At 50.7% G+C, this 27444-nt stretch overlaps 1 protein-coding gene across 1 annotated transcript; it reads left to right on the top strand.

Moving 5' to 3' along the window:
* Positions 1-848: 848 nt before the first annotated feature.
* Positions 849-25895, top strand: LOC309811951 (keratin, type II cytoskeletal 71-like; the record flags this gene model as incomplete). The annotated part of the gene is given in 17 exon segments (XM_082635316.1): positions 849-1011; positions 1015-1341; positions 10070-10093; positions 10097-10284; positions 11033-11093; positions 11621-11720; positions 12059-12222; positions 12403-12528; positions 13949-14034; positions 14036-14069; positions 14073-14152; positions 14820-14854; positions 15660-15863; positions 15985-16047; positions 16623-16733; positions 20918-20982; positions 25824-25895. Coding segments are annotated over 17 exon segments (1881 nt in total). The 5' UTR covers positions 849-870.
* Positions 25896-27444: the final 1549 nt, after the last annotated feature.

Here is a 27444-nt window from a genome sequence, read left to right as displayed (position 1 = left end):
GATGTCTAGCACGAGCAATTCATATAGTAGCACTCAATTTTCTACTTATTGAATGAACCAATCTCTTCGAGCCTTGGAACGCTCTTTAGTCCAGTGAACTCAAAGACTGGGGTGTGCAGTGTGATGACTAATTAGAGAGTAGCCAGCACGCTGAAGATTGGGACTGTCAGAGGTCCTACCGTGTAGCAAAGGCAATTCCCTGCAATTAAATCACCTGGGAGGGTAGCTGTGTTTGGCCATGCTCACAACACTGTTACGGGGAAATTCCCCTCTGCCTTTTCCTTTTCCTTCTATGTTATAACCACCACCACCATGGCCATCACCATCCTCACCATCAATTGACTCTCAACTGCCCAGCCCCCAGCGCAGGGCCAGACCTACACCCCAGTTCCTCAACAAGACCGGGTAATAGGGAGATGAGTTCTTTGGGGAGGAAGCCTGGGGTTTTCCGATGAGCCCGCTCTGGACAAACCCGAGCATTTCCCCTGCTCTTTACTGATAGATAAGCAAGAAAGAGGCAGCCCTGGAAAAATAAAGCTAGAAGATCTCTGAAGGGGATCACTCTCCAGGCTCCTAATTATGAGCACAGATAAATGCCCGATTAGACGACTCGAGTCTGCAAGGGCAGCATATTCTACTCGCTATCAGAACTGCTTTGTTGCTGCAAAGGGCTTGGAGATGTCTGTTCCCCAAATTGTCTACAGCCCCAGGCCCTTCAGCAGGAGGAAAGGAGATAGAGGAGAGACGCCCTTTTCTCGTGTCCAGGGATGGACAGGATGGAAGGCAGCCATGCTCTGGGTGCCCCATCGAGTGTTCTCTCTCTGTTGGTGACTGCATTTCTCCAGCTCTGCCAACTCCATCTTTGCCACCATGAGCCGGCAACTGAACATCAAATCTGGTGGTGACGAGGGTGGCTTCAGTGGGCACTCGGCAGTGGGGCTGAGGAAGGCTGTGGGCAGTGTGGCTTCTTACCGTGCAGCTGGCAAAGGAGCTGGGGCTGGCTTTGGCAGCTGAAGCCTCTACATTCTCAGAGGGAATAGGTGTATTTCCCTCAATGTGGCTGGTAACAGTGTTCGGACTGGAGGTTACAGCTTTGGTCTTGGCTCTGGGTATGGAGGGGCCCGGGCCAGTGGTTTTGCAGGCAGCATGTTTGACAGTGTGGCCCTGGGGCCCATGTGCCCATCCATGTGCCCACCTGGGGGCATCCACCAGGTAACTGTCAACAAGAGCCTCATGGCCCCCCTCAGTGTGGAGCTGGACCCCGAGATCCAGAAGGTGCGTGCCCAGGAGTGGGAGAAGATCAAGGCGCTGAACAACAAGTTTGCCTCCTTGATCGACAAGGTGGGTCTCCCAGGAGGATAAGACAGTCCAGTGAGATGTGAGTGATTCCATGCTGCCTGGGAATGCACGGGGCATTGTGGATAGAAAGGTTGCTGCTGGACCTCAGGAAGGGCGGTGTGATCATAGCAGAGAGAAGAACAGACCTGTGAGCTAGGTGGCACGAAAGAATAAATGAATGTGCTGCTTTCTTTGGGGATTTTACAGAGAAGGGTGGGAAATTGGGTAAAGGGTAGCCCTACCTTGAGAAAGAAGTGATGGGAATCTGGAGAACAGCTGGATGCATCTCCGGCTCTTTAAGGCAGATGAATGGCTGATAGAATCAGCACTAATCAGAGGGAAAGGCTCATGGGAAAGGCTCAGAACAAACACTTAGCTGAGACAGAGGAAGAGCATCTCCTGTGGGCTGGGTCAGGCAACAGAAGAACCCTGTGGAATCTCCTTCTTCAGTGGGTTTTCAGTGATTGGTTTTATTCAAAAGGCTATGGAAGGAGCACTTGTAAAGGGTCTTGTTTGCATGGAATTCCATGAATGGAGAGTCAGGACTGGAGCCAAATGACTTTAGGAAAATCTATGTAACCAGGGACTGGGGACTGTCAATGGATTTATCCACGGGACACGGTAGCATCCGTGTGATTCCAGGTGTGGTTCCTGGAGCAGCAGAACCAGGTGCTGGGGACTAAGTGGGAGCTTCTACAGCAGCTGGGCCTGAACAACTGTAAGAACAACCTGGAACCCATCCTTGAGGACTACATCAACAACCTGCGCAAGCAGCTGGAGATGCTGTCTGGGGACCAGGTGAGGCTGGACTTGGAGCTAAAGGGCATGCGGGACCTGGTGGAGGCCACAAGAAAAGGTCAGTGGGCCCAGCCAAGGTCATGGGTCATGTTCTCAAAGGAGGGGTGGGATGGGGAGGGTGGGAGGGAGGGAGATGCATGAGGGAAGGGATGTGGGAACAGATGTATATGTATGACTGATTCACTTTGTTATAAAGCAGAGACTAAAAAAAAAAAAAAAAAAAAAAAAAAAAAAAGGTTCCTGGGCTCACTCAATCTCTGTGCCACTTTTTAGGAGAGGAGGGAACAAGCACCAGGGTCAGGGGCTCACACCTCTCCTCTGACTGTGGCGGAAGGACCCCCCTTGTTTGATGAGAACTTCCTACCTGGTTGATGGGAAGAAGTTCCTTTGCTCATTGATCCACTGATTTGTTCAGTGATGCGTTTGGGGAACCTGGATATTTTCCTAGGATCCAGAGAGTGGAATGAAAATGAGGCAACTCAGGGACACAGTACTGCCATCACCAGCCCCTGAAGTGCTCACTTCCAGGAGATCCTGCGGGGACTCTGCATCCCCAGCACTTGCCTGGCCAGTGGGAAGAGTAGGTCACTTGGCTGAGGGGACTGAGACTTCTGCTATCTTCTCTCCTTGTGCACAGGTATGAGATGTAGATTAATCGGTGCATGGCAGCTGAGAATGAGTTTGTGGTGCTCAAGAAGGTAAGGGAGAGAAGAGCCTATGGACTCTGGTTTCTCTCGAGTTCCCATCCTAAACAACCTTGCTCAGGACTCCAGCCCTGGCCTCCTGGGGAGAGATGGGTGCCTGAATGGAGATGGAGACATATTCTGGCCTCTAGCAAGAAGGAGAAGACACACACCCAGGAAATGGACAGAGGCAGACAGGAGAAAATCTGGTCTGGAAATTGGGAAACTCTGGTCCAGCTCAGCCTTCCTGTGTGACTTGAGGAAACTCACTCTACCTCTCTGGGCTTTGTTTTCTCCAGGTGTCACAGAGGAAGAGCAGGCCCCTTCTTCCTTCCCTATTTCCAAAGATGCAGTGAATAGGAGAGAAAAGCAATATTGAGGAATTTTATTCATCAACATGCTTCCCTTTGTGGGAAAAAATAGGAAATCAAATGGTTTTTGGGGCAGGGACAGGACAGCAGATGGGATGAGGGTTGTATTGACCAATGGCTCTGGGTGCCTCTCAGCAGGACGAAGATGCAGCCTACATGGTCAAGGTGGAGCTCCAGGCCAAAGAGGACTCTCTGGACAAAGATATCAAGTTCCTCAAATGTCTGTATGATGTGGTGAGGACACTCCCACCCCTCCCCTACCCGCCTCTTTCTGGCTGAGGGCTTCACCTGGCTCTTCTAAGGAGATGCCAATAGGAGGGATTTAGGATAAACAGAATGTAGGGTGTTTTAATGGAAAAGTGCAAAACCCTGCACTGGGAGACCACGGAAGTGTAGGATTCTGGTCCCCAGAGGCTATACACACAGGAGACAATCTCATTGGGACCATGGTAATGATCCCATGAGGTAAAAATGACCCCATGAGGTCCTACTAAAACACAGATTCTTGATACTGTGAATTGCAGGAAATGCCTTCCATGGCCTGCTACCCACGCAGGGTGCATCCTGCCATGTGAGCCTCTTCCTTGGCCCCAACCGACAGATTTGGGGGGTAAAATCCATACATCTATGACCATTTTGACAAGAGTACCAAGACCACCCAGTGGAGGAAAACAGTATCTTCAACAGATAGTGCTGGGACAATTCGATTCCTACAATGCAAAAGAGTGAAGTTGGACCCCTATTTCACACCATATACAAAATTAACTCAAAATGGATTAACAACCTAAATATAAGAGCTAAAACCATAAAACTCTTACAACTAAATGTAGGGGATCGGATTTGGGTATATATTCTTAGATATGGCACCGAAAACACAGGCAACCAGAGAACATAGAGAAATTGGACTTCATTAAAATTAAAAATTTCTATACATCAAAGGACATTACCAAGAAAATGAGAAGATAGCTTAGAGAATGAGAGGAAATATTTGCAAATCATGTATCTGATTAGAGTCTAGTACCCAAAACATATAAAGAACTCCTACAACTCAATAACAAAAAGACAACCCAATTTAAAAATGATCAAAGGAATTTAATAGACTTTTCTTCAAAGAAGATATACAAATGGCCAACAAACACATGAAGAGATGCTCAACATTATCAGTCATCAGGGAAATGCAAATCCAAACCACAAATTGGTACCACATCACACCCACTAGGATGGCTATAATAAAAAATAATGGAAAATAAAAAGTGTTGGCAAAGGTGTGGAGAAATTGGAACCTTTGTATATTGCTGGAGGGGATGTAAAATTGTTCAGCCACTGTGGAAAACATTTGGGCAGTTCCTCGAAAAGTTAAACATAGAAATGTCATATGATCGAGCAATTCCATTCCCAGGTCTACAGCCAAAAGAATTGAAAACAGGTGCATAAATAAATATATGTATGTGCATGGTCATAGCAGCACTGTTCACAATAGCCAAAGGTGGAAATAGTCTGCTATGGTTGGCATGTGTGTCTCCCCAAAACTCATGTGTTAAAATCCTACCTCCCAAACATGATGGTATTAGGAGGTGGGGCCTTTAGGAGGCGCTTACGTTATGAGGGTGGACCCTCATGAATGGGATTAGTGTTTTAATAAATGAGACCCCACAGAGCTCCCTGGCCCTTTCCACCATGTGAGGACAGAGCAAGAAAGCATTGGTTATGAATCAGGAAGATGGTCCTCTCCAGAATTCGACCATGCTGGTGCCTTCACATTGGACTTCTCAGCCTCCAGAACACTGAGAGAGAAATTGCTATTGTTTATAAGCTGCCAGAATGGTATTTGTTAATAGTAGCCTGAAAGGACTAAGACACAGCCCTAATGTCCATCAATGTATGAATGGATGAAAAAATTGTGGTATACACTTTACAACGGAATATTATTCAGCCATAAAAAGGAAGGAACTATATGCTAAAGTGTGGAAAAACCTTGAAAACATTCTGCTAAGTGAAAGAAGTCAGACCCCTAAGGTCACATATTGTATGATTCCATTCATATGAAATGTCTAGAATAGGTAAATCATAGAGGTTTGGTGATTGCAGGGATTGGGGTAGGGGGGATGAGTAGTGCCCGCTAGTGGGTACTGGGTTTCTTTTTGGGGTGATAAAAATATTTGGAACTAGATAGAGGTGGTGGTTGCACAGCTTCGTGAATGTACTAAATGCCACTGAATTTTCACTTTAAAATGGTTATTTTTATGGTATGTGAATCTAACTCAAATAAAAAATAAAATTGTGGGGGGGTAGCAGAGAAGAGGCCAGAGGAATGGTGTCCCTGGAGTTGGCTTCCAGCCTTTCTCACCATATGTCAGATAGCAACCTGGAATACAGATAGGGCGAGCAGTGGCACCCAGTAGAGAGATAGAGATAACTTACCCTCCACTTGATTGGCAGAGGGCAAGCCTGGGGGTTGGGGGACCTCTGTCTTCACCTGTCTCTGGTATGTGGCAAATGCCTGGCCCTGAATGCTTGCTCAGTAATTGCAGAATAAGTCACTGATGCAAAAGAGGATGGCAGTCACAATGGCTGTGCCCTGTCTCCTGGAACCTCCTCCACTCTTTCCTGCCTCTCCTCCCTCTGCCTTTCCTTCTGCCTTTCATCTTCCCATTTCCTGATCTTTGCAAACGTCCCAAGCTTGCTTCCAAGCCTGGTGTAGTGTGAGGCTTTAACTAATTCATCCATGTTAATTGGTAGAGAAAGTCCCATTAAAACGGATGCTCTGACCTTGAGAAGTCAGTTGGTCTACCCTCCCACCCGTGGGAAGGGATATTCTTTCTTGCTTTCATGGTCTCAGGGATGTTGAATGAATGAAAGAATTTGATTCTCTCAGTTGGTTTCCAGCTGGGAGTCACCACATTCCCCATTATTAAAAAAGGATATAATAAAAACAGGACAATCTGATCTCACCTGTGTGCCACTAACAGCGAGGAATGGAGACATGGAGATCTGAAAGCGATAGCTAGTCTACTATGGGGCCCATTGTCGGGTGGACTGTCAACAGAAACCGGGGTCCACATGCATAGACACATGCTCATTGGCTCACAGATTCAAGTCTATGGAAGATACTCAAAATACTTAACAACTGGTACAATCAGGCACCAACTCATCAAAGTAGTTGTCAGCCACAGACAACCGAGACAGCCATGCCAGTCCCTGGGCACCATTCTGCTTAAGTTCGTGTTAATGACCACCCACATGTAGATGTGGACCCCCACGTGGCCTCTGACACATATGGGAGAACATCTTTCAGCTGGTGAGCAGTGCTCACAATTCATATCATGATCCTGAGCCTGGGTCCAAGGAGCAGAGAGCATCACCTGGCCTCGGAAGGAACTGTTAGGCTGGAGGGATGCACACAGCACTTAGGCAATAGGGCTGTGTGCAGAAAGGTGCAGCTGACCCAGGGAGGGCTTGGGGGAGGTTTCTTAGAGGACAGGTGTCTTGGTTTGTCTTAAAGGGTAGGACAAGCCTGCCCTGGTGGGCAGGAGGCTGGAAGAACAGTCCAGAGCATGTCATCAGAGAAAAGCATGATGCATGTGAGAAGCATGCAATCGTATCATAAGCACACCTACCCAAGTCCCGAAATTACAATTGTCTTCAAAAGAGTAAAGCAGGCTGAGAAGGGGAGCGGTGGTGGTGGGGGTCAGTTCTGCTGCCTAGAGAGTCTGGGACAGGAAGAAGAGTGTGGGAAAAGTGAGTGCTGGTGAGTTCAGTTTTTCACACCGTGCAGGCCCCTGCACTGGACATTTGCACATGAGAAAGCCAGGAGAGTGTAGAGGCTACGAGCACAGATGGTAGCCAGGCTGCCTGGGCTGAACCCTGGCTCAAATCCTGGCTCAGCTACTCACTAGCTGTGCAACCACCAGTAAGTTACTTAACTTCCTTGTGCCTCAGTATCTTCATCTGTAAAATGGGGATAACAACAGTACCTGCCTCACAGGGCCACTGTAAGCATTAAATGAGTTAATATATGTGTAGTGCTTAGAGCAGTGCCCAGCAGAGCTCACACTGTGTGTTAGCTATTATCATTACCATCATTATTATTATTTACAAGGTGCCTCCCATCCACCTCTGGGAGTAGGTGGAGCAGGTATTAGCACCCTCCTTTTTAGAGATGTGGAAACATAGGCTTAGGAAGTTGGGAGACCTGTCCGTGGTCACGTGGCAGGGACAAGACCTGGGTCCTCAGAGTCCTGAGTCCACACACTTCGCCAGAGGCTTGGGGTGGGGCTGGAGGAAGGAGATGGCCAGCAAAACTCAAAGGAGATGGTCCCGGCCATGGAGCTGAGCAAGGAGGAAGCGAGGGGGATGGGGCTGCCCAGGAAGGCACCTCTCTGGCAGCCAAGCAGCAGGATGGGAGCAGAGCTGAGTGTCTGGCAGGACAGTCCTCCTCGGCCTTTATACCCCAGCTCCTCTGGGGTGAGCTCACCTTCAGCTTTGCCAGCTGCAAACCTGCTGAACAGCTGTCCTGCCCCCAGATGCGTGGCTCTGATTGTGGTCAAGTCCCCCAGGGACTGTGCTCCATCCAGCTAGCTTGGGGCTGTGTAGTCTTTCCCGAGAGAAGGTAGGTCAATCGCTACTGGCAGAGGCTTGTCAGGGTTACTGGCAGGAGCTCCAAAGAGAAGACAGACCCTTGCTTCTTACTCCTGGGGGCCAGCTTGGTGATATTGGTAAGCCTGGGCACATGCAGGCTGTGCATAGAGAAAGCCAGTGAGAGGGAGTCTGCCCCTGATTGGTCAGGGATGCTGTCCTCCTCCCATCAATTGTAAGCTGATTTCTCCGCTAGTCATTTGACAGGTGGATTGCGAGCATCAGTGTGTGGTCATTCACAGGGGGCTTGGCCATGGGCATTAGTTTTGGTGGTCTAAGGACTCTCTTGAGAAGCAGAATAGTGTGGTGGGGAAGAGGTCTCCACAGTGTTCTGAAGTCAGACCTGGCTTCCACCTTGGCCCCACCACTTACCAGCTGTGTGACTTTGTGTGGCTAAGCCAGCCACATAGCCAGCTATGTGGACATGTGGAGAGTCATTCATCCTGTCTATGCCTCTGTTTCTTCATCTCTACAATGGAGATACTAACCTACCTCTTGGGGTCATTGTCGGATTCACAAAAGAAAATGCATGTGAAGATGTTGGCATGATGCCTGACACATACTAAGTGCTCCCCAAATGGTGGTTATTGTTATTGTCATTTTTATCTCCGAGAGCTAGGGTAGGGATGTTGAGAAGGAGAAGAATCAAAGGTCTGGAAGAGGCCTCAAAGGATCATCCAGTCCAGATAGGCCCTGACTTTCCATAGATAAGAAATGATTGCTCCCATTTTGCGGGTCGGCAAAAGCATGGAGGTAATGCCGTGCCCAAGCTCATCTCCAGGGTAGGGAAGGTAAGGTTGGATGCTCAGCCTCCTGCCTCCAGACCTAGTACTGGGGACTGGAGGGCTATGCTGGCCACATGACAGTGAGGCACCAAGGACAAGTCAGCCCAGGACAAATCCTATGTTGTGATGGCCAGTGGCCATCAAAGCCTCACCTCCCCACGGCTCTGGACCCTGGCTCGGAGGATTCCCTGCTGCCTCTGCTCTCTTCAGGGGCTGCCACCTGCTCTGTGGCTTCTTACCTCTAAGCCTTTTTACCTCTAGGAGATCAAAGTGTTCTGAAGTTTGAGGTCTGGGGGGATGGGAGTGGACTGACTTTTGGCTGGGCTGGTCAAACCTCATATTAAGGAGTAAAGTCTGGAGACATGGAAAGAAAGACAAACATGAAGACAGTCACCTCTGTGAAAAAGGTGGTCTGCCTGGGGTGAGAGGGAAACAGGCTCAAAAGCCTGGAGGGTTTCTAAATAATTTTAGTCTCTAGAGGAGTATAATCCCATAACCCCAGGCAACCAGAGAAGATGGGTGCATCCTATCGATCATCCAGATGTGGAGTCCAGATGTGGTGTCCTGGGTGTAGGGTTATCTCTTTGGTCAATGCTTAGTCCTATGAATAGACATGAAAAAGTCAAGACTGGTTAAACCAAACCAGATCTGCTGGACGCAAGCTGTTTGGTGACCAATTCCGTCTCAACACTGAATACCAGATGGTTTTCTAATGTCCTGTGTTTCTGACTTTAAGGGACACAACCTTGTTTAAACAGTAGCTGCGGTCATGTACAATTAAGGGAAGTCACATTAAAGAAAATTCCCAAACCAAACAAGAGAAGTGTATGCACACCCACCAGCTCTGGTCAGTTTCCCGGCCCAGTGAGGACACAGTGGCATGGGGAGCTCCATCTGTCCATCTGGCTCTGTAAGCCATGCTTGCTCTAGGGAAGATGGTTCTGAGGAGCAGGACTAGGGGAGGAGGAGGAGGCATGAGCAGAGATGCAGTTGGAGGCTGATGCAGGAATTTAGAACACCCAGAAGTCCTTGGTCCATTGAGCCTCACTGAGCTTGAGATGTTAGAAAATGAAGAGCAGACTCCCTTCTTTAGAGTGGTCAACCTTTTCAAAGATGAACCCTGCCTGACTCTGTTCCAGTACTTTCAAGCTCACCCCTGCCCTGGGCTGGTTTGGCCACAATGGGTTCAGAGTGATCCGATGCATGGGTTATGGGGACACATATCTGGGTTCAGTTCTGGGCTCCGCCACTTATTAAACTATTGAACCTTGGAAAGAAGCCCAACTTCTCTATGCCTCAGTTTCCTTTACACAAAATAGGGCTAATGATGCACCCACCTCATGCAGATGTTGTGAGGGGTGAAGGAGAAAATTCAGGGGAGCGCTTTGCAAAGCTCCCTGGGAATGACGGGTGTGACTGTTTTTGTGGTGGCTCAACACCTCTGGGCGTTGGGCTCCAGGTGCGGATCCTGGAGCAGCAGAACTAGGTGCTGGGGACCAAGTGGGAGCTGCTGCAGCAGCTGGACCTGAACAACTGTAAGAACAACCTGGAGCCTATCCTCGAGGGCTGCACCAGCAACCTGCGCAAGCAGCTGGAGACGCTGTCCGGGGGCCGGATGAGGCTGGACTCGGACCTGAGGAACGTGCAGGATGTGGTGGAGGACTACAAGAAAAGATGAGCTGGGAGGGGACCCCCTGTAGCTACACGACTGTCCCTGTCCCTTTTGAGTTCGTCAAGCAGGAGTGGGCAGCTGCCCCAGCTTAACATTTTTGGAGGTTGAGGGAGGCAGTGTTCCTTGTCATACTAAGCAGAATCACCCCCAAGAAAATGGAAACTTGCTCCCTGCTCCTCCAGCCTGGCACTTAGGACAGGTGTGAGATTTCCTACAGGACATTCATGGCACACGCTCCTTCCTCATTTTTTAAAAAATTAATTTATTTATTATATGTTTATTTTTGGTTGTGTTGGGTCTCCGTTTCTGTGCGAAGGCTTTCTCCAGTTGTGGCGAGCGGGGGCCACTCTTCATCGCGGTGCGCTGGCCTCTCACTGCTGCGGCCTCTCCCATTGCGAAGCACAGGCTCCAGACGCGCAGGCTCAGTAGTTGTGGCTCACGGGCCTAGCCGCTCTGCAGCATGTGAGATCTCCCTGGACTGGGGCACGAACCCGTGTCCCCTGCACTGGCAGGCGGATTCCTAACCACTGCGCCACCAGGGAAGCCCTTCCTCATTTTTGAAGCTGGATCTTCAATAATCTCCTTCTTCCAAAATTGGTGACCACATCTCCTCCTCCTGGAAGCTGTCCTTGCCTGGCTGGCTGTACTGGCCCTGAACTCTGCAGCCCCTCAGCATCTGTGCCCTCGCTCAGGGTCTTCCCTGGGCAAATGTGAGACATATTAACCGACAGAGCACTGGCATTCCTGCAGGTATGAGGAAGAAATCAACAGGCAGACAGCGGCAGAGAATGAGTTTGTGCTGCTCAGAAAGGTGAGGGGTAGGCAGGTCTTGGATCTGGGGCTGGCCTGGGACCTGGAGGAGCTGAGCCTGCCAGTGTGCTCTGCTTTCAAAGAAAGTGAACTGATTCAGAAATAGCGAGGGGAAGGCAGGGGAAAACCATGATGCCAGAGTATCCAGAGAAGGGAATAAAACGGCAGAGAGGATGATGGCATTCTTGAGTGTTTAATGGGGTCAGGGTTTGTCCACAGTGAAGAACAGTGGAGGGTGACACACAGGGGCTCTCCCTGCAGTTGTGGGCCTGGCTCAGATGTCACAGTGATGACTGACAGCAGCCTCGATGGGTTCCCTTCCTTAGAGGGGCACCCCATCCCTACCACCACGGGAGCCCATTCTCAGGATGGGGCAGGGCTGGGTCTTTTGCTCCTTCCTCCCCTTTCCCATGAACCTCCCAAAGAGAAGAGGTGGCTATTTCCCTGCACAGGGGACCCAGGCTGGGGTGTGTGCTGCCTTCTGGGCTGCACTGGCAGTGACTTGGGGATGGCTGGGCTATCTTTCAGGATGTGGTTGCAGCTTATGCTAATAAGGTGGAGCTGCAGGCCAAGGTGGACTCCATGGACCAGGAGATCAAGTTCTTAAAGTGTCTTTATGAAGCTGTAAGTCCGTCTCTTCATTCCACCCCTCTGAGGGCTGCCAGCAGGTAAAACTCTATTCTGGGGCTGGGAGGGGCACCCAGGCCCCAGCTCTCAACCACTCATCTCCATTTCAGCCCTCAGAGGCTCCTCATGTCCTCTCTGGGTGGGAAGGAAATGGTCCTGGCCTTATCTCCATAGCAGCAGGACTCTGTCTGGGACCTGGAGGGAACTCGCTTTGCCCAGAGAGCAACAGCCTTGGTTTGGAGCCTCTAAATTGGCATCACCAGGATTTACTTACCTTGGGAGGGAGGTTGTTGGCCTCCATCAGTCAAGTCCTGAGACCATCACTGTTTCCCCTTCAAGGGATCACTCAGATCCAGTCCCACATCAGCGACATGTCTGTCATCCTGTCCATGGACAACAACCGCGACCTGAACCTGGACAGCATCATTGATGAGGTCCATGCCCAGTATGAGGAGATCACCCTGCAGAGCAAGGCCGAGGCCGAGATGCTATACCAGACCAAGGTGAGCTTGGCTGAGGCCGGGCCGGGGAAGGTGACCCCAGTAGGCATGAGGGCTGGGCCGGAATGTCTAGTTAAGTGTCCAGCGTGGCCTGCCCCCATGACATCACCAACCCCAAGCCACCATGTACTCCCACGACACGCTCATCACCCCCATCCATGGCTCTGCCCTTTGGGTCCCCAGTTCCAGGAACAGCAGCTGGCAGCTGGCCAGCATGGGGACGACCTCAAAAACACCAAGAATGAGATCTCAGAGCTCACCCGGCTCATCCAGAGGATCCGCTCAGAGATTGAGAATGTGAAGAAGCAGGTGAGGTGGCTGGTTGCCTTTGCGTGGGGGTGGACAGGCACAGTTGGAGGGGGATGAGTGGGCCGAGAGCATCAGCCTCCCAAATCTCTGCCCAGGGGAGGAAAGGGACCACAGAGGTCACTGTGTCAAACCCTTAGAACAGGTGTCCCTGGGGCATCTCATCTGCAACTTGCCCCAAGGACCCCTGCTTTGAAGCCCTCTCCCCTAGGAAGATTCCTCTCACCCGACAGGGTGGGCTAGGACCACATCCCTCTGCCCCTCCTGCCCTGATCAATGTGCTCTCCTGGCACTTGTGTCTCCCCTGTACTTGTCAGGCTTCTGTAATTGCCAGACACCTGCATGTCCCTTCTTCCACTGGACCAGAGGGAGGCAGAGAGCTGGCTACTTTGCTCCCGTTGTTTTCCCAGCATCTAGTACAGTGCTGGGCACAGAGTAGCTGCTTAATAAACATTTGTTGATTCAGTGATTGAGGAGAAGGGGGCTCAGAGAGCACCCCTTCAAGATCCTTCTGTGGATATCTATTAAGGCCTTACTCGGAGTACTGCTCCTGGGAACATAGGCAACAGTCTCAGTTCTAGTAGATGGGGAGACAAGATTCTCATATACATTAACAATAGCAGCATCTCCTGCATTTTATCACACTGAATCCTCCCAAAGACCCTGTGAGGCAAGCCTTACCTGTTGTTACAGATGAGGAAACTGGGGTTCAGAGAGGTTAAGAGTGTTGCACTGCAGTAAGTGGTGGAGTTGTGATCTGAACCAAGGTCTCCTGACTCCTGGTCCAGTGCTCTTTCACTCTCCCATGGGTTTTAACACTTAGAAGCTCTGGGACATTGGGCAAGTTACTTGTCTGCACTGCAAAGGGTGTTGTGAGGACTGGATGAGTCAAGTTATATAAAAGCCATGTGTAGGGCTGAGCACAGTGCCGGGCGTATGGTAAGCACTTGGGAAATAATTGTTTGTCCTGGGGTGTCTCCTTCCCCATGCCTTCATCTGTGACCCCATGCACCTGAGAAGCCACTGTTGTTGTACCTGCAATACCATATTCCAGTGATCTGTCCTCCTAGACTTTAAACAACTCAAGAGTAGAAGGCTGAGCTTACTCTTACTCATTTTGTATACTCAGAGCAGGGTGGCCAAATAAAGACTTTGCAAGGTACTGAGTGGCACTGAATTAGCCATCAACTCAGGGGGGCAGGATGCACTATTTTTCATCACCACCAATGTCTAAACAGAGTGGAGATAAAGCTAAGAAAGGACTTGCTGACTCCAGAAGGGGCTCCAACTAGAAGAGGAACAGGGAGTCTGAAGGGTGGAGGTAGGCATCTCTGTTCCAGAATCTGAAAGAATGAGTGGGACTTGGAGGTGGACGATTCCAGTGAGCCCTTCCAGTTTCCAACCTCTGTAATTCCCCATTTAGGCTTCCAACCTGGAGACGGCCATCGCCGATGCTGAGCAGCATGGGGACAACACCCTGAAGGATGTCAGGGCCAAGCTGGATGAACTCCTCCAAAGAGGAGCTGGCCAGGATGATGCGTGAGTAACAGGGACTCATGAGCCTGATGCTAGCCCTGGACATGGAGATCGCCACCTACCACAAGCTGCTGGAGAGCGAGGAGTGCCGGTGAGGGAGCGATGCTCTGGCAGGAATGCCACAGGGGTTTGGGAAGGACCAGAGGAGAAAGCCTAACACATCTTAATCCAGAAGAGATGAGTTCTTGGGGAATGAAGGGGTGGTGATGCTAGGAATAATAATAGAATTAATAATACTACCCGAACACGAGTGCTTACTTCATACCAGGCACTGTGCTACGTTGATTGGTTCATTCAGTCCTCACCACTTCCCTGCCTGTGCCTGGGTACACTACCCACACCCCACCAAAAAAAACTTTACTGTGTTAGGCCTTCTTGTTCTCTCTTCCTTAATTGTCCAGGTACAAGATGAGCTTGTGAGTGCTGTCCCAGGGCAGCCGCTCCAGCATCACCAATGCTCTTGGGAGAACGAAAGCCTCAATGCCTGGGAGGCTGACCCTTGGGAGGAGTCCATGCCATCCCCACAAGCACACCTCATGAGAACTACTGTTTGATAGATTTTTGCCTGGTTACCCCAAAGATTTAGGGGTGGCCCCCATAGCTTCTGAAGCTCTGCTTGTGCCAAAGGAGCCCTGGTATTTCCATAGGTGCCTACTGAGTTCAGAAACCCACATTAGGCCGGTGGGGGCACTAGCTTTGAGGTTAATAGATTGTGGGTTGAATGACTGCTTGTTCTTATTTTGTTTCTCCCCTAACAGGATGTCAGGAGAATTTCCCTCCCCTGTCAGCATCTGTAAGTACTTGTGTTCTTGGACCTAAAATTGTAGAATGTGTGGACTTGAAAGGGCCTTAGTTATACCCTGTGTGTGGAAGAGATGAGGAATCTAAGGACCAGAGAGGGGAAACCTTTGCCTGAGATCACACAGCCAGACGGCAGGGGATGTCCAGCAATCAGGCCTCCTGACTCCCAGCCCAACGCTCCTTCCTTCTTATCATTCTGTCTCCCTGTTCGGAGGGCAGCTAGGAAGGTTATCACTATGGTGATGAGGAACCAAAGGACACAGTGCAAGAAGGTGAGTATGGGTGTGTGTGAGGTCTGGGGAGCCAGGTTGCAAGTTATGATGAGACCTGGGCTGGGGAATTGGTAAATGGGGGACCTCGGAGGTCAAGCTGAAAGTGTTCAATCTCTGGATTTCTCATCAGGGCTAAGAGTTAAATCATAGCTTCCAAAAGATGCCATCTGGAGGACAGACGGTAGGAGGGAGAGGTTGGAAGCTGGGAAGTTTAGAAAAATACTAATAAAAGAGGCAGGGTGTTCAGAATGACAGGTGGGTCCATTGGTACCTGGACCAAAGAGGTGGACCTCTGAGAGTTAAGAATCAGCTAGATTGGATATAAGCTGGGCAAGCCGAGGGCAACGCATGGAGGAAGCTCTCTCTGAGATATTTTCCCCAGTGGGGACGGGGTTGGCTGTGACTGGGTCCCCCACCCAACCCATTGTTCCAAGAAGAGCCCCACCTGTCCTGGGGAAAGGCGGCCTCCTCCGGTCACGCCCCCAGCTGTGCTTGTGGGGTGTTGACCCTGCTCTCCCCCTGCAGCCATCATTAGCAGCACCAGCGGCAGCAGTGGCTATGGCTTCTGGCCCAACTTGGTCAGCGGAGGCTATGTGGGCAACGGCAGCAGCTGCATCTCTGGAGTGTGCAGCATCCGCAGCAGGGAGGGCCGGAACCAGAGCAGCACCACTGACTACAAGGATGCCCTGGGGAAGGGCTCCAGCCCGAGTGCCCCCTCCAAGAAAGCCAGTCCGTAGAGAGGGCTGCTCTCCCGCCACCTCTTCGTCCCAGCTCTGGCTCCCACGTGCGCTCTCCCTAGCCTGCTCTCATCCCCACTCCTACCCTGATGGCTCTGCTTTTGTGCCTCCAGTGCTGGCCTTGGCCACCCACCTGTGTCATCCTGAACCTGGACAGGTGTGGACGACTAAGCCTGGTGAAATTCATCCCCACACACGCTCGGGGTTTGCCTCCTTGGCTGTGGTCCCTGAGCCATGCCACCAGCTCCCAGTCTTCGATCCTCTGCACAGCCTCTGGCTCAGTCACTAATTACTTTCTCTGGCCCCGTGGGTCTCAGACTGAGGCCCCCCTCTCACACTGGGGCCTTTGTCCCAGCTCCTACTAACTGCCTGTGGTAGGAGCGGCTCTGCGTTCAGGAAAAAGAGGGGTGAAAGACAAACGACCAAGTGAGGTCATCCCTGCCCCTCCCTGGCTGGCTCATGACTCATTCTGAGTGGACCAAGTACAACTCAGGATCTCTTTCTTCATTCTCCTGCACCCACAAGCAGGGAAGAGGAGGCCTGTTCATTTCTACTTTCTTCTTAAAGGCCCTCCCGCTGCGTCCTCAATAAACAGCATGATCTGATGCCTTGGCCTCTTGAGTAGTTAAGGTGTGCACATGGACCTCAGTCCAGATGCTCACGTGAGCAGACACCACACACCCACGAGGACACACTACACCACTGCATATCGCCTGTGCAGCCTGTATTTCCAGGTTAATCTTCTCTGTAGAGCAGAAAAAGAAGACATTCTCAGATCACACACGGCAGAGGGGCCGGAAGAACTTCTGGGGCTGGAGGGAGGTGAAGCGCGGAGAGGACTTTGGGAAGAGGGCAGAAGAAGGTGTGGGGAGAAGAAAGGAAAGAATAGAGGGGGGGGTGTGCAGCCTGGTTTGTGGTTTTCAACAAAAGTGTTATCTATGTCCACTGGCAGAAACAGTCCTGCTCCTGACAGGGGTCCTGGCCTCTTCCTGAGAACTGGATCTTTCCTAGAGGGAAGGTAGGGGCTTGGTGGACAGGTATCTACCTTTGTTCAGCCTGTTCCTCACTCTCACTGACCTGGCCTTCCGGGGGTGGCGTGTCTACAAGGAAGGGTGGAGCTGGTGGGAACCACACATGCTGGCCCCACTGTTAGAAAATATAAGATAGGGAACCAGAGTATTGCGAACCTGAGCCTGGACTGAGGGGGAGTGAGATGGGGGTGGGGAAGATTGTGACTTTAGTGACTATGCAGTTGGTACTTCTCCAGACACCTGTCCACCCTGGAACTACTGTTGGGGTGGCCAGTCTTGCCCTGTGGGGAGGAGGGCTGGAAGGAAGACAGATGGACAGATTCCCCAGTGACCAGCAAGAGCCAGCAAAACTCAGTGAGGAAGTCTTTGGGAGTCCGAAGGGCTTCCAGAGATGGAGGTGGAGGGATTGGAGGATGGGATGGATGGGCTGGGTTGACGGACTGAACCTGAAAGTAGTGGTTGGGGATTAAGGCAGGGCGGCAGGGCTAGGCTTGAGCACCCCACCTCAAGGAGGCCACCATCAGCTGCCTTCAACCAGCAGGTCAACACCACAATTCAGCAGGTGTGGGTAGAGGAGGGCAAGCAGATCAAGACTCAGAAGCAAGTATTGCTTCCCCGGTTGACAACGTGAGGCCAGTGTCTTGTCCTAACCTATAACCTAACACTAACCCGTACCCTAACACGTACCATAAACCTAATCTGTTGTCGTACCCTAAACTGTACCCTAAACCGTACCCATTCACTAAGCCTAACCCTAAACCTAAACCTTAACCTTACACTAACCCATACGCTAATCCTAAACTGTACACTAACACTAACCTGTACCCTAAAACGTACCCTAACACTAACCCGTTGTGGCACCCTAACCTGTATCCTAAACCATACCCGTTATTAACCCTAACCATAACCCTAACCCTAAACCTTAACCTAACATGTACCTTAGGGTACACTAACACTAATCCATACCCTAACACGTACCCTAACCATAACCCGTTGTTGTACCCTAACCTGTACCCTAAATGGTATCCATTCCCTAACCCTAAACCTAATCCTAAATCTTACCCTAACCCGTACGCTAATCTTAACCCATACACTAACACTAAACCATACCCTAACACATACCCTAAACCTAACCCATTGTCGTACCCTAACCTGTATCCTAAACCATAACTGTTCCTAACCCTAACGCTAACCCTAACCCTAAAACTTACCTTAACACGTACCCTAACCCTAACCTGTACACTAACACTAAACCGTACCCTAACCCGTACCCTAACTCGAACCCGTTGTCATACCCTAAACTGAAAACTACACTGTACACATTCCCTAACCTTAACCCTAAAACTTACTCTAAACAGTACCCTAATCCTAACCCATACACTAACACTAACCCATACCCTAACACGTACCCTAACCCTAACACGTTTTTGTACCGTCACCTGTACCCTAAACCTTACCCATTTGCTAAACCTAACCCTAAACCTAACACTAACCCTAACGCTTACCCTAACATGTACCCTAATCCTAACCCGTACACTAACACTAACTCGTACCCTAACACATACCCTAACCCTAACACGTTTTCATATCCTCAACTGTACCCTAAAGCTTACCCGTTAGCTAACCCTAAACCTAACCCTAACCCTAAACCTAACCATATCCATAACCCTTACCCTAACCCGTACCATAATCCTAACCCATACACTAACACTAACCCGTACCCTAACACGTAACCTAAACCTAACAGGTTTTCGTACTGTCACCTGTACAATAAACCTTACTGTTCACTAACCCTAACCCTAACCCTAACATGTAAACTAACCCTAACACGTTTTCGTACCCTCACCTGTACCCTAAACCTTACCTGTTCGTTAACCCTAAACCTAAGCCTCAACCTAATCCTAAACTTAACCCTAACCCTAACCCTTACCCTAAGCCATACCCTAAACCTAAACTGTACACTAACACTAACATGTACCCTAACACATACCCTAAAACATACCCTAACCCTAACACGTTTTAGTACCCTCCCCTGTACCCTAAACCTTACCCATTCGCTAACCCTAACCCTAAACCTAAACCTTACCCTAACCCGTACCCTAATCCTAACCCCTACACTAACACTAACCCGTACCCTAACAGGCTTTTGTACCCTCACCTGTACCCAAAACCTTACCCATTCGCTAACCCTAACCCTAACCCTAACCCTAAACCTTACCATAACCCGTACCCTAATCCTAAACCGTACACTAACACTAAGCCATACCCTAACACGTACCCTAACCCTAACACGTTTTCGTACCCTCACCTGTACCCTAAACCTTACCCTATGCTAACTCTAACCCTAACCCTTACCCTAACCCTAACCCTTACCCTAACCCATACCCTAATCCTATCCCCTACACTAACACTCACCTTTACCCTAACACATACCCTAAACCTAACTCGTTATCGTACCCTAACCTGTATTCTAAACCGTACCCATTCCTAACCCTAAACCTGACCCAAAAACTAACCCTTACCCGAATCCGTACCCTAATCCTAACCGTACACTAAAACTAACCTGTACCCTAACACATACCCTAACCCTAACCCGTTGTCGTACCCTAACCTGTACCCTAAAGCCTGACCCATTCCCTAACCCTAACCCTAACCCTAACTCTTACCCTAAATCGTACCCTAATCCTAACCCATACACTAACGCTAACCCATTCCCTAACACATACCCTAACCATAACGCTTTGTCTTCCCTTAACGTGTACCATAAACCATACACATTCCGTAACCCTTACCCTAACCTGTACCCTTACCCTAACCCATACCCTAATCCTAACCCTTACACTGCCACTAACACGTACCCTAACACGTACCCTTACCCTAACCTTTAGGTTACAGCTTAGTGTACGACAACGGGTTAGTGTTATGGTACATGTTAGGGTCCTGGTTAGTGATAGTGAATGGGTTAGGATTAGGGTAGGGGTTAGCATAAGGTTTAGGGTTTGGGATAGGGTTAGGGTGAGGGAACGGTTACTGTATAGGGTACAGGTTAGGGTACAACAATGGGTTAGGTATAGGGTAAGTGTTAGGGTATGCGTTAGTGTACGGGTTAGGATTAGGGTACTGTTAGGGTAAGGTTGAGGGTTAGGGTTAGCAAAACGGTAAGGTTTAGGGTGCAGGTGAGGGAACAAAAACGTGATAGGATTAAGGTACGTGTTAGGGTACAGGTTAATGTTAGTGTATGGGTTAGGATTAGGGTATGGTTTAGGGTAAGGTTTAGGGTTAGTCTTAGGGTTAGAGAACAGGTAAGGCTTAGGGTACAGGTTAGGATGCTAAAACGGGTTAGGTTTAGGTTACCTAAACCGTATGCATTCCCTAACCCTAACCCTAACCCGAACCCTTACCCTAACCCATACCCTAATCCTAACCCATACACTAACACTAACCCATACCCTAACACGTGCCCTAACCCTAACCCGTTGTTGTACCCTAACCTCTACCCTAAACTGTACCCGTTCCGTAACTGTAACCCTGACCCTAACCCTGACCCTAACCCTTACCCTAACCCGTACCCTAATCCTAAACCGTACTCTAACACTAAACCCGTTGTCGTATCCTAATGTGTGCTGTAAACCGTTCCCGTTTATGTACAGTTAGCAGGTTTGTTTGTGTGTGTGTGTGTGTGTGTGTGTGTGTACAGAACTGGCTTGAGACCCTGCCATTTCCTCAGCAAGTGATCCACACACACCTGCTGCCCCTGCCACCCTGTTCCCTTTGCAGCAGTAAGGACTGAGGTGGGATAGCAGAAAGAACTTCCCAGTTATGAGGCTTAGAGGAAATGCTGGATTCACAAATATGGGGATGGTGGCTGCTTCTCTAGATGCTACGGTTTTATCACCCAGATTGTGGGTGGTGGTTGTAGTGGAGTGAAGAACTCTACCACATCCCTTTCTGCCTCAGGGCTCCCAGGGGTCTCCTGGGTGGGAAGGTGATTCTGGGTCCTGGGTCTGTGTTTTAGAACAGCAGGTCAAGGTGCTGGAGACTGAGTGGAGCTTCCTACAGGAGAGAGTCAAGAGCCCCACAGTGAGGCCCACGGCTGGGGCCTGAATTAGCTTGGTAGGTCTGAAGGTGAGAGGGCTGGGCTGTATGTGCATTACAGACCAGATAGGACTTGGTGGACGGTTTGGGAAACAAGAGATGGCTCTGGGGAAGGGACTAAGGACAATGACTAGCAAGCAGTGTAGCCACTATGTTACATGAGTCTATGTGTTCATTGGACTGTGGTTGCCAAGAGCAATATGGGCTGAAAAATAACCTGGGAACTTTTAAAAAATGCTGATGTCTGAGCCTCTATTCTAAACCAATTAAGTCAGGCTACTGGGATGAGGCCCAAGTTTCACTGGTATCTTTTGAAAGTTAGTGATGTGGTTCAAGGGAGTGGCCATAGCTGAGAACTATAGGCCTAGGGTGTGGCCTTAACCATCCAGAAGGGAAGAAGGGCGTGATTGATTAGTAATGCCTGCCATGGCCGCAGGTGGAGTGTGTCACAGCACACGATGCCCTCTCTCATTGGTGCTCACCTGTGGCTTCACAGTTTACCAAGTACTTTCACACCCACTGTCTGAACAGCACTGAGAGTGAGGGAATGCTTCTGTTGTCATTTTACAGAAAAAAAAAATGAGGCTCAGATCCCCTGTCTATCAACAACCACCCTGGGCTAGAGAAGACCCCTATGGTACCCTGTTTCTTGCCTGCCTAATTTTAGAGGGCTGAGGGGAGAGTGGGGGCAGGGCTTCGGCTCCAGCGCATGAGTCTGGTTAGGAGCTTGTCCTTGGCAGTGCTGCCACATGCCTGCTCCCCACCTCCTGGCAGGTTCCAGGAGGAGATCAACCTCAGGGTCATTGTGGAAGAGGGCTCGGTTCTGCCCTGACTCCTCCCATGGTCCTAATGTGGTGGCCCTTCTGTGCTACATAGCAGGAACCTCTATTTATTTCACCAGTGAACTGAGACACAAGGAGCACCAGGGGCCTCATCTATGGTGACCTAGGTTGTCAGGGGCAGAGCCAGGCTCAGACCCCAAAGCCCGGTGCTCTTTCCAACACATCCAGGGCAGGATGGCATTGATCTCCAACATGGGTGAGGGGGGCGTGCCCTTCAGGTTGGTGGGTTAGGGACCTGGGTAGCCTCGGGAGCAGAGGGGATGCTGGACAGTCATAGAGGGGTGAGCACTTTACAGCCTTCAGTGGCGTCCGTGGGTGAAGGAGAGCAGGTGGGTCTGCGGCAACTCAGGGAGGCTCGGGAGTGGGCAGCCAAGGGAGAGGCAGGGCAGAGGCTGTCTGGGGAAGCAGGAAGTGCATCACATGTAGCCGGTCGGCTCCTCCCCACTCAAGCCAGTGCTCCCTGAAGCCCAGGAGGAGCAGAGGGAAGGAACAGGGTCTCTGGAGACATTCAAGGCAAGGAAAAGAGGTGTGGGTTCACTGTAATAGAGATGAGCCCCATGTGGAGGGGCCTTCAGTGGAGCTGGAGGCTCAGATGGAAGGGCTGTGAGGAGACCTGCTTCCCAGGGGGTCCCATTGGGGCTGGCCCTGGGGGTCAGAGGTGCAACTGAGCCGGTTGACACGGGGCTAACTGTGCCCTTGGAGTTAACATGGCCTGGTTTTCCTCAGCTATTGAGCTGTTTCCATTTCCCCCACCCCCAGGATCACATTTCATGTCCATTTCCCACTTACACACCCCAAAACTGAACCTCAGAAGGGGTAAGTGATGGAGCCTGACCCAGGTCACTGACTCCAAATTCATTGCTCCTGAAGGGTTCCTACCTGTCATAACAATTCCTGCTGGATCCCCAAATCCTTCTGGTGTGGGGACCAACAGGGTAAAGACTTGGTCACGTGCATTCGGAGTATGAAGTGTGCCCTAAGTCAGGGAATTCCTCATGCTACTGTGTCATGAGAGCTGGCCTGCTGGCCTGGAGCTGAGCTTCCCACCGCCTTGTGGAGGGGACCAACAGGCCTGGGCCTCAGACACATCCATGTTCCTGTCCACAGGCAACAAGCAGCTCCTGGACCGGGCTGCATCATCCCAGTAGGAGAATATGGTCGGGGTGGGGGGGCGCAGGAGGGAGGCCCGGGCCCTGGAAGACCAGGGGGCCCTGCATTGCTCTCTGGCTGGGCTCCCTCTGCCTTCTGAGAGCTCCAGGGAAAAGGTCTGTAGTGCTGAAATCCAGGCTTAAATGACATCAGGCAGGAAGGTTAATAAAAATTGGGCAGGGAGATTCACAGAAATAGGATCTCCTTTGACCTTCGGAGTGGGTTACTATAGATTTGGGCTTGGGGTGAATTCCTGGGGTGTTTGCTATAGGTATTGAGTCCCTGGATCCACAATAAAGTGACACTAAGGGATGGGAAGTGGGGAAGCCAAGGACAAGAACGAAGTGGGGGAATCATGCAGTGAGGACTGTTATGAACCATACTCAAGATGGAATGGGCTGCTTTAAGACATAGGGTGTTCACCATTATTAGATATGTTCAAGAACAGACTCAACAACTTTTGATTGGTTTTATAGGGGACTTAAGAATTGGATGGACAGTTTGACTAGACAAATGCTTGTCAGACTTTCTTTTGCATATCAGTCTTCCGGGGATCTTGCTGAAATGCACCTTATGCTTCAGTAGGCCCAGCTGGGGCCTAAGAGTCTGCATTTCTACTGAGCTTGCAGGTGTAGCTCATGCTGCTGATCCTTGGACATCACTTCCAACCTGAGAGCTTTAAATTCCCTAATAACTGAACTGTTTCTGCCCCAACTTGGCTACTAAGTCCCAGCAGGAGATTTCATGGAGAGAGCCAAGCCCAGAGTAAAGGGATGAGGGGCTTTTGTATCTAGAGCAGTGTTTTCCGATTTGGGTTTTGTTTTCCCTTTGGTTTCATCATTGGAACTTTGTTAAGTTTCTGTACGGCGGGCCAAGCCCATCTGGGCAGTTGGGCATTTTCCCGAGGGGCTGGGACCCTTCTCAGGGAGAGGAGAGAGGGGAAGAATCAACAGGGACCACCTTGGAATCTGCCCACCATAGTGACTGTGGGTAGGGGATGGATCAGAGTCTAGGGAGATATTGAGGTTTCTAGCTTAGGTGACTGGGCAGTAACACTATTTACAGGGAAAGGGAATATAGGAAGAAGATTAGGTTCTGAAAGGAAGATGTGGAGTTCAGGCTTGGAGAAGCTGAGTTGTACCTGTAGTACAGTCAAATGGAGATGTCCAGTAAGTGACTGAATTAAAAAGTGACAGACCTGGGATTCAGATTTGGAAGCATCAGAATTTGGGGACAAAGAGGACACTCAGAGAAATAATTAGGGGGTCTAGAACAGAGCCCTGGGGCAAAGGGGGAAGATCCAGCAAAGGAGACTGAGGAGGAGTGATTGGAGAGATAGGCGGAGAACAGGAGAGGGCATTCAGGAATCAAGAAAGGAAAAATTCTTGAAGAAGAAAAGGATCAAGAGGGGCAAATATTGCAGAAAGGCCAGGAAAGGGAAAGAACCAAAGGACAGCTTTGGGTCTAGTGATGGGGATGGGAGGAGACCTTGCTTAAGTGGGCTCAGACAAGTGTTGGGCAGAAGGCCTATTGAAGTGGGAGTGAGGTGGATCGGAGTCAACTTGACCATGAAGGGAGAGAGACAGATGGGGCAGTATGAGGTAGAGGGTAAGGAGCACATGGTGCATATTTATAGTCTCTGGGAATGTGATCGGTGGAGAGAGTGGTTCAAATTCCAGCTGATTTTGTACAGCAGAAACTAACAGAATGTAGTACATCAACAAGAAAAATAAAGTAGATTTTGAGATGTCAACAAACAAACAAAACAAAACCAAATTCCAGCCAATGTAGCAAGGTCTTGGAATAAGGGAGTAGAGATGGTATCAAGGGACTAGAGATGGCAGGATGAGCTCTGAAGGGGACATGGGGATGGGAAGCTGAAAAAGCTCATATCTAATAGCCTAGCCTTTTGGGTCAAGTAAAAGGCATGGCCCTGTGCCGAGTGACGGTGTGTTGCAGGGTGTGGGCACAAGCAGAGGGCGAGGGGCAGGAAGGGAGCTGATCCCAGGGCTGTAAGAGCATTGTGATGGGCCTCAAGTCCTGCCCCCAGATCTGTCCCACTTTGCTGTCTTCCTCACATTGAAGGGATGCTCTGTGCAATGGGTGCAGGAGAAAGAGAAAGCAAAGGTATAGTCCCTGCACCAGGAAGCTTCTGGTCCTACAGGCAGGAAGAACCACTCAGGAAGAATGCAGGTGGAGGAAAAACTGGTGCAAATGACTAAAGTATGAGATGCGGTTGTAGAGACTGACTCTAGAGTGGGAGACACAGAACACTACGGGGCACAGAGCTGTGTCCCTCCCTGACTAAAGGGCCAGGTCCAGGGCCCAGGACACTTTAAATGGGCTCCCACAGTGGGAAGTGGGTGACAGGGCCCACCTGATACCTCTCACACAATGCCTGAGGCTGCAGAGAGGAACTGGAATGTCAGGTCAATCACCAGGTGTGACGGAGTTGCTAGGGCAGCTCTTAGGCTGGAGACTGGTCTAAGACAGCCCTAGAAACAGCTGGACAGCTCCACTGGACAGGATAGTTTGTGCAAGAGGGAGCCTGGAGTGGGGCTGAGGGACAAGGGCAGGGCTAGGATGGCAGCCCAGGGGTATAGAGGCTGTGGTTGGCCATGACTATGGGAGAAGAGGAAAGAGAAGAGTCATCATGTGTTCCTTTCCTCAAATGCCAATAGTGAAGGCCTTTGATACTTGGCAAGTGGCCCTTGCTTTCTGAAATGTCGTCTCTGCTCCCCTACCCACCTTACTCATCACCTCCCCCCAAACCAGTGACAGGGACGGAATCGTACTCCTTTTTACTCCTGTGCCTGGCACACCATTTGCACTCAGCACAAGCTGGTGGACTACGTACCCCCCACCTCTCTGCAGGCCCTGACTCCGGGCTGCCATCATGGCTCCTGACGGGAGCTGGCCTTTGGGACACCCTACTGGAGGCCCCTGCAGCAGGAAGGCCAGGAATAGCAGTGGCCCAGCTGGGGGACTATCGGGGGCCGCTCGGAGTCAGGCTGTAGATGTGGATGTTGGCACCCTCTGGACAACTCTGGAGCACAAGGAGAGGAAAAGGGGTTCCATGCTGCACCCAGGGGTCCTGCCGAGGGGCTGAAGCCTCCCGACACTGACCCCTGCCCAGCTTCTTTTCTCCATCTGTGAAGCCTCATCCCTTAGACCCTCTCCTATACTTTAGGCCCAGAGTACCAGGTGGGAGTCTGAGGGGAGGGATTGGAAACTAATGTTTACAGAGCCCCTACTACTGGATCAGAATCTCCCCTGGCTGGACACCTCTCCAAGGCAGGTGTTGTTCCTAAGACAGACACACTAAATGCAGGGCCACAGAACCGGTACCTGAAGACAGGATTCCATGAGCTCTGTCTCTCCAAAGCCCACTCTCTTTGCACATCGCCACCGTGCCTCCTGGTGTGGAAACTGTCTGGCTCTGCCCACCCAGCTGCTGTGTGTTCGTTCCCACCCTACACTGACATCCCACGGGCTCCCTGCCCGCTCTTTGTTGGGACTTTCATCATATTCCGTCATTCGAAGCCTGACGTCTCTGAGTCCTAGGCACCAGGCTGGGTTCCCTTTCCATCTCCTGACTGCCGTGTAAGCCATCTCAGTTTTACATACTGCAAGCTTCCTGCAGAGACTGTGGCCACACTGTCACTGGTCCGTCACAGAAGCTCATCCCCTCAATGGTGGGTTTCGTCAAGGCAGCACCTTGATCAAGCTCCTCTTGAAGTCCTGATCTCCCATGCCAGAGGCAGCCAGGGCAGTGGGGCGGTATTGCCCTGGAGCAGGAGCAGATGAGGAGGGAGGCCGTGAGCAGGTGGTGGAGGTGGGCCCAGGGGAGGGGGGTAGAGGGGGCTTTGGGAGGGAATGGGGCTGAAGCAGATGGGGGTGGGCCGTTTATCCCGAGAGGCTGGCTGGGCTCTGGGAGCAGAAGCAACAAAATGAAACCCTAGATCAGCAAGAAGAATCTGGAGATACATGAAGGAGACCATGCAAGTCAGCTCTTCAGGGCACTGTCCTTTGTCTAGGCATCAGTGTGGTAGCCAGCGCAGCCAGCTGGAGATGGCCGTCACCTCTGTCACCACCCCCAACAGAGGCATCCCCATTTTTCTTGAGCGCCTTCTGAGGAGACTCTGGAGTCTTCATGTCTCACAACCTGACCTTAGAAAAGTTCTGATTCCTGTCTGACCGCCACCCCTCCTGCCACACAGGACCTGGTTCCCTACCCTGCGTGCATTACCTTGCCCGGCAATGAAGACTGTTTCTCGTCTGGCTCACTCACCTGCTGCCTCTCAGGGCTGGAGATTCTTGGGTTCTGTAGCCTAACCCCACTGGCCCAAATCTCATCAACTGTGGGCTTATCAACACCAGCTCGAGGAGACAAGATATTTTCAAGTCTAAGTGTCAACCCTTTCTCTGCCCTAGCTCTTTCTGTTCCCCCATTCTA

This window comes from Mesoplodon mirus (assembly GCF_964341445.2).
Source record: "Mesoplodon mirus genome assembly, chromosome: 11".
Taxonomy (NCBI): domain Eukaryota; kingdom Metazoa; phylum Chordata; class Mammalia; order Artiodactyla; family Ziphiidae; genus Mesoplodon; species Mesoplodon mirus.
Note: the sequence above shows the minus strand (reverse complement) of the source record. Positions and strands in the feature narration are given on the sequence as shown.